This window comes from Halichoeres trimaculatus, unplaced genomic scaffold (assembly GCF_033239565.1).
Source record: "Halichoeres trimaculatus isolate MK-OKI-2021-1 unplaced genomic scaffold, fHalTri1.1 fHalTri1_scaffold_11, whole genome shotgun sequence".
Lineage (NCBI taxonomy): Eukaryota > Metazoa > Chordata > Actinopteri > Labriformes > Labridae > Halichoeres > Halichoeres trimaculatus.
In genome coordinates, this window is record NW_027437189.1 from 5880673 (window position 1) to 5890548 (window position 9876).

The following is a 9876-nucleotide window of genomic DNA, read 5'->3' on the forward strand; positions in this document are numbered from 1 at the left end:
AGAGATACGAAATTAGAGCGTTCAAGCTTGGTGCAAAAAACAGGTATAGAAAAATCAATCACAGATACAAGGCTATAAATAGATATACAGTTAGCTGCACATGTGGAAGAAAGGTCCTTAATATAAGGTACGTGTAGTTTTAGCTACCTCTACGTTCCTGGTAATAGGTAATAACCTGAAATGTGTTTATTTTTTAAATACAAAACTTATGTTATAGTGTCTTACTTGTGCTCCCTTCTTGATTTTGTTCTAAAAAAAAAAAAAAAAAAAAAAATTAAAGCGTTTTTAACATTAAGAGTTTCCACAAATGCAAAGATATTCAAAATAAACACCAAATAATTAAGATTTTAATATCAGACTTTATTTTTTTTTTCTTTATCAGTTTTATGTTTTGAGTCTTCTTTTTGATAACATACATTATTTTACTCGTTGAAGCCGTACTTCGCTTTATACATGTAGAACACTCTCTGTTGCTGTTATTTGTGACCACGTGACCACCCTACCCGTTTTTTGGGGGGTTGCCGTGCACGCGCTCCATCTTCCCTTCCCCTGCGTGTATGTGTGTGTGTTTGAGAGTCGTTGGGAGTGCGCGCGCCTCATATTCAACAGCTGCACGGTGAGGAGGACTCGCCAAGTCGAACAAATTCGACTCACATTCAAACAATTGAATAGGTGAGCTGTCCTCCAAGCGACGTGAAATGAAGAAGCAACCCACACAAACAACCTCGCTCACTGATTTCAGTCGCTCGCACTGTCAGTGTCATTATTAATCCGGAAATATCTCACTTTGGTAGGTATTGTTTGGTGAGTTGAAACGACTGAAGGTGTAGTTATTTGAACGTTAGTGTCGGTGGTTGGAGTTCACGTTTAGGCTTAAAGTTTGCGACGTAAGGAACTAATTCTGGGAAGCTAACTCGAAACTGGCGTTAAACTCATAATGTAACCGATAAAGTAAGCAGCCTATACAAGAATGATGAATGCTGAATTACTCCAATCTGCTGTTACACGGGTAACTATTGTGTTCGTCTAACGTTTGCTGAATTCTTATGATTTAAAGGGACCTAATCAGAGTTAACGACTGCAGCACGGTTAACATGATTGATATTGATTTGTATCGAAACCAACTCCTCGTGTTCTGCTTATAATGCACTCATAGAAATGTAATAACAACGGTTCTTTTTTAAAAAACCATCGACTTTTTTTAGGGCGTGTAAGTTGCTTATTTCACGTTGTAAACTCCTCTAACTGGCAACCTAAGCTCGCCAACGTTGATGCTTTTTAATGAGGACTGTGGTTACTTGAATAACAAGGTGGCTAACGTTAAGGCTACCTCACACAAAGCATGCATGTGCTTTAAAGAAAAAACACACAGGCTCACCTGGACTGAGTTAGAAGTACTTAAAGTCAAGGTTTTAAAGTAAAACTGAGAGAAATACAAATAAGACGTATTGTTTACACGCTAACTTATACTATTGAAAAAAAATTGGGGTAAATAACAAGGAAATACACGTTGTTGTCCCCATTTTAACAGCTGTTTGCCTATTTGTAGACCTATAAAATGGACTGCTTTACAGTAATGACTTAAAACAAACTAAAAAAAATCTTAAACAATAGATAATGTGATGTTTCAGCTTGCAGCAGTTAATGGGTGTCGCTTGATTAAGCAAAAATCTCAGGGGAGTTCAATATGCAGTGTCATAACCAGTCACATTTCCCATAATTATAATAATATCAGGAGGCGGCGATTCTTGGAAAGTTGTAAAAGTGAAATTTAATTGATGCACGATGATATCTGATTAACTTGGGAAAGCCCCAAAAATGCAAAATGTAGGATCTCGACATATTGACATAAGCTGATATTTGATAACCAGCCACCCTCTATGTTGATGACTCACTGTTAGATGTCTGAAAAGTGAAACACAAGCTACAGACATTGTCATGTTTTATAATGGAGCAGATCACACATGCTTAATTGTAGTCATTTGCATGCAATTTAAATGATTACTAATAGCTTGTTTGGTGCTTTATTTACAGTAAAGTATTACTGTATTGTTGGAAACAATTTGGAGCTTAAACTAGAAACCTACTCTTTATCAATAGTCGAAGAAGAAGCTATCGTATCAAATTAGGATTTTATACTAGTGTGGAAAGATTCATAATATTTAGCTGTGATATTGAAAGGACAGATGTGATTTACTGGGAAATAACTGGGAAGATAAGATTCGGATTTCCCTGTTGTGTAGTTTTCTTGAATGTTGAATGTCGCAGCATTTACTCCTATTCCCATCATAGCAACAAATAGAAACTCAAAAATATCAAGATATCAAAGTGGAAAGACCTCAGATGATTCACTGGAAAATGACGACTCATTGAAGAGTTTCCATCTCGGAAACTGTTCAGATAGGCTAAGGAAATTAAGCTCAGTGTGTGAAAACAACTTCAAATCCAAACAATGAGCCGCTGTACATCTCCTCACCTGCGTTAACTCTAGCCTTGAGCTTGTGAACTTGTCGGTCCAGTCGCTCAAGTCACCTGCTTGTTTCTCTTTATATAAGCTGTGTATCATAGCAAAGTGAAAGGGCTGCTGTGAGAAAACCTCAAAAAGGAGGGGGTCTCCCCTTGTTCAGACACATACAGGTAGAGATTTGGTTATGAATGTACAATGTGTGACTCAACAATGGAGATAGAAACTCTCTGTATTTGTTTGATTCCAACAGATATGACTGAAAAACAACTTATTTGTGAATGAAGGTTAAATTACTCAACATAAAACTATTTAAAGGCATCTTCATTCAGCTGTAATATATTTTGAATATCATCAATTCATTTTAAAAACTCTCATCTCTCTTGTGAAACAGTTTAACACACCAGGTATGAGCCCTGAGAATGACTAAACATAATGCTTGTACTGTTTCTATACACCTTATCAGTAGCCAGAGGAAATGAGCCATCTGTGCAGTTGATTGCCAAAAAGATACATTTCCTGTTTCAGTAAAAGTGAGGCAAATTTTCTGTGTGTGGTTGTATTTAGAAAGATTTATCTAATCCTGATCCTTGCTTCATATTTTCTTGTCTCTTTTTATCGTTTGTTTCCAGGTTCCTTAAATTCTGGTACAGTGTCGCCCCAACCCGCAGAAGGCCATGCCGACCCACTCTTTGCTGCCGTTGGTCGAGAGCCCAGATGGCCTTGCCCAAGATCTCCTTATTAGCAACAACGCAAGCATCCCCGAGCCTGTCTCCAGCATGACGCCACACACCACCTACTCTGAAAAGACCGTGTCGCAACCAGAAGGAAGTGCGACTGTATCCTGTATGTTCTGTGAGCAGACTTTTACCCATCAGGATGAGCTGGGACCTCATGTATTAACACAACACCCCACCACTTTCTTTGAACCGGCCGTGCTCCGAGTTGAAGCCGAGTTCAGGATCCCCGGAGAGAAACCCCGAGCCAAAGCGAGCAGCCTCCCTGATGAAAAAGAGGTGATTCCCAGCTGTATCGTGTGTGGGCTGGTTTCACAAGATGCCAGGGAGCTGGAGACCCACATGAGGAAACACAAGGATTACTTTACGTACTGCTGCAATGTGTGTGGACGCAGGTTCAGAGAGCCGTGGTTCCTTAAAAACCACATGAAGATGCATGTAAGACCAGGGGTAAAAAGCAAGGCCCAGCTGGACTTGGAGAGCCCCTTTTCAATCAACGGTGTCCTCCAGGAAGCCGCACCAGAGCCTGTAGTCACTGTTTACAAAATGTGCATGGTGTGTGGGTTTTTCTTCCCAGATCACGAGAGTTTGGTCGAACACAGTAAAGTCCACAACCGAGAGACGGAGCCAGGCAGAGATAAAGAAAAGGATGACACTACTGAAGCCCCTGAAAAACAGGAAATGTTTCTCAACAGTCTAGGACTGAAGCCTCACTCCGAAGGAAGTGCTTTGCAACACGTGAGATCGTCAAAATGGATCCCTCAGCTGGATCCCTTCAACACATATCAGGCCTGGCAACTTGCAACAAAAGGCAAGATAGCTGTGGGTCCCAACACGGTGAAGGACCTGAGCCAGGAAGCCAGCACAGACAACGAAGAATGCGGCTCCGATAAGGAGGAGCTGAATAATATTTGGACAGAAGGTCAAGGAGACAAAGCTACAAAAGAGGCGCTCGGGAGAGAGCTCCGGTCTCAGACACACGCCGCAGCAGAAAACCTCCAACCGCAGAGGAGGTCTCTGATGCAGAATGGTAAAGCTAAAGAGAGGCCGACGACATGTGAGGAATGTCAGAGGACCTTCAGGACCTACCACCAGTTAGTCCTCCACTCCAGGGTGCACAAACGTGAAAGAGGGGGCGGAGAGAGTCCGACTTCATCCGTGGAGGGGAAGCTTTCCAGGGTTAACTCCCTCGAGAACGCAGACGAGGGCTCTGAGGAGGGGTGTGAGGAGGCCGCACTGACAGAAAACCTGAGTCCAGGTGAGTTCAGAGCTCATGCTTCACATGATGAAATGTTTGATGCTTTAATTCAGCTCCCAAGGGCTCCCTCTGCTGATGAAAAAAAAGAATAACACAAAACTGTAAGGCACTCTCTTTTCAACAAATCTAAGGCCTGAAGAGAAACTGCAAAGACATCTAGAAAACAAACTCCTACAGGTTTTGGCGTCAGGCTTTTGGAAAGAAGTCTGATGTGTCCCTGAACCTCAGCTTGGTGCCGAGCTGAAAGCTGTTTGTTCTGCATGTTTCAAGGTCCACATGATAACTAATGAAGGGAGAGTGCCTTGGAGAGTTATGTAACCTGATCTGGGAGCATCTCAAGGTCAAACTTCTTTGTGTCCTGAAAGCAGCTGATCTTTCTCTTTGCATTTCTATGTTCTGATGTATAAATTTGTCTTTCTTTTTAAAGGTGAAGATGGTTTTGATCGATCAAAAGTCAGATCCAAAGCGTGCAGTTACTGCGGCAAATCATTCCGATCAAGCTACTACCTCACAGTTCACCTGAGGACACATACAGGTAAATAAAACACACTAAACCAATATGATGACTTTGCAAATCGTCACCCTATTGTCATTTTTCTAACAAAAATGAGTTTTTGGCTTAAATCATCTCTTGATAATGCTGGCCAAGCTAAAAAGATCATGCTCTTTATGCCCTATGCGAGGAGGCTGAATTAGGCCATTTTATTTCCAGCCAAAGTCAAAATTTTGGATTATTTAGGATAAAATGTGTGACATGGGAAAATCAACAAGCTTTCATGATGGCGACTGCTTCGGGAAGAAACAGAAACTTTAGTGCAGAAGAAGCTGTATATATTATTCTTGAATCAGATTCTACTGGTGAGTGATTAGGTTCACTATCATAGTGGAACAGAAAAGAAAATACTTTATTTATCCTTGAGGGGAAATTAAGGAGTCACAGCAGCAATCAAGAAAACAAAAGTAAGAAAGTGTACAGAAAGTGCAAAAAGGTCCAGTGTTAGCTCCGTTAGCCATTTCAGTGAATATCATGATGCTACTCCCTTCTGGTATTCCCTCTGTTGCTGGGTTAGCACGGCTAGCTTGTCCATCTTATTGGAGATAGATCTTACGTTCTAATAACAATTGATGGAAGGACAGGTTGATGTCGTCACTTCTTAGCTCACACCTGAGAACCAGCTCGTCGTCCTCGCCTCCTTCTCCTCACCTTGTGGGGAACATCAGGCCCTGCACCAGTTAGTATTGACATGCTACAGGCTGCTAAAAGCTGATTTCACATGTAAACAATGCAGCCATGGTTACATGTAGGATCTCCAGACAAACACAGGAGCAAAAATAGTAAAAAAAATATCACTGAAGACAAAACCAGTTTGGTGGCCATTACCAACAAATGAGCCATACAAAGTGATGATCCACCTTGAATGTAAAAATGACAAAAAAGAGATGAAAAAATGACAACAAAGAAGACGGAGCTCACCACAAACAGGGATACACCTAGCAAGAAAGGCTAGGGTATCATGTTGTGTTGTATTTTAGTCTAAATTTCAAAAGTTATACTTTAACTTCAAATTTAGCTACTTCTAGCTAGCTACCTATCCTCGGCTAGCCCACTTATTTCTGTAACCAAACATAAATGAGCACAAGGCAATAATACTCCTGAAAGTTTAAAACTAAAGAAATGTTTTTGGTTTTTTTGTAGTTGTATGAGTATGCCCACTCAGCGTATGACTGACCTGACATTTGTTCAATTAAACTGAGCAAAAAAGACCTGGAGAAGTGAGGAAAGGGACCGCCTCCTAACCAGTTTGATTTACCTGACATCTGTTTTATTTAACTCAGGATAATTTCAGTTTTGAGTTTGCACTAAGGAATGAAAGGGCAGTTTAAGCTAGGTTTGAAGTTGGCTGAGTCAAACTACAATTTTCTCTGCATGTCAATAGTCATCCACTGTGAAGGCCTTTTTGATTGAAATTAAAAATAAATATAATATGCTCTGGATTTGGTTAAGTTTTTTTGCGTTTTCCCCAAAACTTGAAAAAATGACTCAGGCCGTTGTTTTAATAGAGGTAACGAAATATGAGTCTGAACTCTGACCCACATCGTATTTAAATTTTAAAACCTTATGCTCAAATTTTTTTTTTTAGGTGAAAAACCTTTCAAATGTGCTTATTGCGACTATGCAGCAGCCCAGAAGACGTCACTTAAATATCACCTGGATCGGCGCCACAAGGACAAACCCTACATGGAAATCCCCAGCAGGCCCCTGCAGTTATCACCCTCTCCTGACGACGAAAAACATACGACTGAAACCGAAAACCCAGCGTCAAATAGATCCAAACTCTGGCTTCCTGCAGCCAGGCCGAGCCCCATCACAACACCCGAGGACAGATTTGACGGCAAGCAGCAAGCGGCGAGCAAACCGCTCATCCAGATGAATGCTGAGTATGAGAAATTAATCGCTAAGTCTGCTTACTCCCCGATTGATGGTGTGGTCGTAAAGTGCCCCGCACCTGTTAACCTGAAGATGGAAAAGGAGGAGATAAAAGAGGAGAACTCTGAGGCCCCGTTAAATCTGTCCTTAAAAGTGTCTCTCTCCATCTCTGCCAGCGCAGAGCCGAGAAACGCATTAATTCCAATCGCCTGTTCGTTTTGTGCGTATAAAACGATGTACCCCGAGGTTCTGATTATGCACAAAAAGCTAACACACAAAGACAAGGCAGACTCTGCAAAGAAGAACGGATTTGGAGGTAATGTGAAACAAAAGCGGTACACAGGCTGCCCTCCCGCTCTGGAGGGAAAAGATGTGACCCCGCTTCCCATGATTGATCGCCGCCACCCTCGCCGAACCAGGTCCCCGCCTCCTCAACCTGCCAAATCCCAAGAAAAAACTCCAACGCACCCCCCTAATGCTCCTAAGAGGTCTCCTATCCATGCTCCCCCACATGATGCTGTCCAGGAAGGCCAGCGTCACAGACTGGACTCACATCCCAGTCAGGAGTCGTCCAGGTTCACGGAGCTCATGAGGAAGTCAAACCCAGGACCCAAACACGCCGTGGACCACTTCACACCCCCGGACAGAGTGGGAATCGGCGAGAGGAGCTACCCGGTGAGAAGCGGCGTCATTTGGCACTCAGACGCTGCGAGGCTCTGCCTGTCCAGCCGCTTCGGGAGCCTCCCACAGATGGATTTCGGAGAACCTTCCAGCAAGAGGTTAAAGTTTGTGGTGCCGACAGGAAGAGCAGCTGAGAGCAGCGAGAAGCCCGTTTTTAGAGGAGCTGCAGGGGACGGATCCAGCCGGCTGCCCGCCTCAGGGAGGAGCGGGAAAGCAGCACCAGCAGGCTCCGACGCTGCTTTAAAAACCACTTCTCCAGCTATGGGGGGAGGTTTGGACGCTGACTGGAGCATGATGAACCTCCTGCGGCCTTACACACCCAACGAGCTGGCTTCTCTCTACCACAGCACGCCGGCTAACAGCAGCCACGGAGGCCTGAGCAACCCCAGAGCAGGTACTTATTAGGCTAAGAGAAGAAGTTGTGTTGTATCATGTCACATCCTGGAGGTTTTTAGCGCTAACATTCCAGATTCTTCCTCAGGGGGCAGAACTGTGCTGTACCAACACTTACCCACTCTGCCCAACCTGCAGAGGAGAGACACCTCAGGCCCCTTCCCTAACCAGCGCTATGGCTCCACAGACAAAACCTCCTAAAGTGACACCAAGGTAAACTGTTGAAGATTTAGACGAACAACAGTCAGGGCTCTCGAAGCTTTTCTAAACGTATTAAATTTGAAAAATACTAAGTATTCCTTTCTTCTCTGTAGATTTAAACTCTGCTGCTACCTTATTTTGGAGAAACTCAGCTTGAGAGAGTTGATCTGTGCTGGAAGATTATTTTTTCATTCATTGAACTGCAAAAACATTTCAGGGCTGAGGCTTTTTTGTTGATACTTTCCCAAATAAAAAATGCAGACAAATTCTCTTTAGAGATCTAATTTCACTGGTGTGCACTGTGATAGTTCTGAATCCATAATTGACCAAGTTATTCTCAGATATCTGTGAACTTCTGCAGAGTGTGTACGTAGAGTAACAGAAATATATCTGTAAGCTCCCAGTACATATAATTCGATTAAATAAAAATGTATGAAATATGATTTATGTTAAAGGAAACAGTTGAGAACCAGTCTTACTCCCTCTCCAAGGCACTGACGGGTGTGTTTGTGTGTGTGTGGGATTTTCTTTGGATTAACTTGACGGCTTCGGCCACAGAAACAAGTCCTGTGCATGTTGAAGTTGTCTACCTCATGTTGTGCTCTCGACACTGTGATATTTTTTTTTTTTGTAAAGCTGCTGTAGGGATCATGTCAGACTGGAGACTCAGACAGACGCGTGTCTGTCAGGCAGCACGTAAAACACACACATCTGGTGACAGAACGGCGTCATCAACCTGTGGCGTATCATTAACTGTGACACTCTTCTCCTGGTTAGGACTTGTCTTCATAAAATCTGCTTGAGTTGTGCCTCAGATCCACTGTGTTCTGTTTGGGTATTAAAGGCTCACAGTCGTGTTATTCCCGTTGCATGATTTGTCACTTTTCAGGATGTTTGAGTCCTGCGAGTGTTCATCCTGTAAAAAAAAAACAAAAAAAACAAAAGCAGCCTTGTTCATATATGGCTTGTTTAACCTACACTGTGAACAGAGTCTCAGGTGAACTCAAACGTACAAGCTGTTTTGCAATGTTTGTATTTTCCACTTTGAAAGCCTTGGGTTAAATTATTTTTCGTTGTTTTGGTATTCACATTACATGTGTACTTATGTAAAATAAAATATTGTTTGAGATTTGTATGACACATTTCAATAATAAAGAGAGAGGCGATCATCTCTGTAGAGTTATTTGAGACAAACACGTAGCCGGGGACATGGAGACCGCATTTATTTTCTGTCCGTGGTACAGAGTACCGAGTCACATAATACAAAAAAGTACCAAGTTTAGTGGGGGTGAGAAAAAAATCACTATACAATATATTGGCACTCTTTGTCAAAAAATCTTTTTTTTTTCAAATTCAAATTCTTCATTTTAGTCTTTGTGTAGAAACTTGATAGGAAAAAAAAAGTTACCACTTTTCTCCAGCAGAGGGCGAAATGTTTCTCTCTGACTCACGTGATGTGCATTTTATGGGAAAATACGGCTCCTACTATAGTCCAGGCATTATCATCATCATTTAACTAAACAGCTTGGCGATAAACAAAGCAAACCAAAATATTATAAATACCAAAGAACTGCAATTTAAATCGAGTCGGCACCCCAAAATTGTAAAAGAATCAAATCAGGAGAAAATTATTTTGTCCCAGCCCTAATGTTTAGGTACCTAAACGCATCCTCGTGACTGTGAGGAAGGGGAAGAGTAGGTGATTTTCCATGCT

The 9876-nt window shown here is 42.2% G+C and overlaps 1 protein-coding gene across 4 annotated transcripts; it reads left to right on the top strand.

The window, feature by feature from the left end:
- Nucleotides 1-527: 527 nt before the first annotated feature.
- znf217 (zinc finger protein 217) lies at nucleotides 528-9325 on the top strand. 4 transcript variants are annotated; one of them, XM_074682299.1, is made up of 6 exons: nucleotides 528-790; nucleotides 3097-4459; nucleotides 4887-4994; nucleotides 6601-7962; nucleotides 8050-8174; nucleotides 8276-9325. In XM_074682299.1, exons 2-5 carry the CDS (start codon nucleotides 3142-3144, stop codon nucleotides 8160-8162), a joined length of 2901 nt encoding a protein of 966 aa, XP_074538400.1. In that variant the 5' UTR covers nucleotides 528-790; nucleotides 3097-3141; the 3' UTR covers nucleotides 8163-8174; nucleotides 8276-9325. The 4 variants fall into 4 exon arrangements, with proteins under 4 accessions (XP_074538400.1, XP_074538401.1, XP_074538402.1 ...); XM_074682300.1 differs by having other exon boundaries at nucleotides 8799-9325; XM_074682301.1 differs by having other exon boundaries at nucleotides 528-672.
- Nucleotides 9326-9876: the final 551 nt, after the last annotated feature.

Bases quoted from the DNA above. Each gene is read 5' to 3' on its own strand.
- znf217 (XM_074682299.1), top strand. From the start codon at position 3,142: ATGCCGACCCACTCTTTGCTGCCGTTGGTCGAGAGCCCAGATGGCCTT. The intron at 4,460-4,886 runs GTGAGTTCAGAG...TTCTTTTTAAAG, and splicing joins GACAGAAAACCTGAGTCCAG to GTGAAGATGGTTTTGATCGA. The intron at 4,995-6,600 runs GTAAATAAAACA...TTTTTTTTTTAG, and splicing joins TCACCTGAGGACACATACAG to GTGAAAAACCTTTCAAATGT.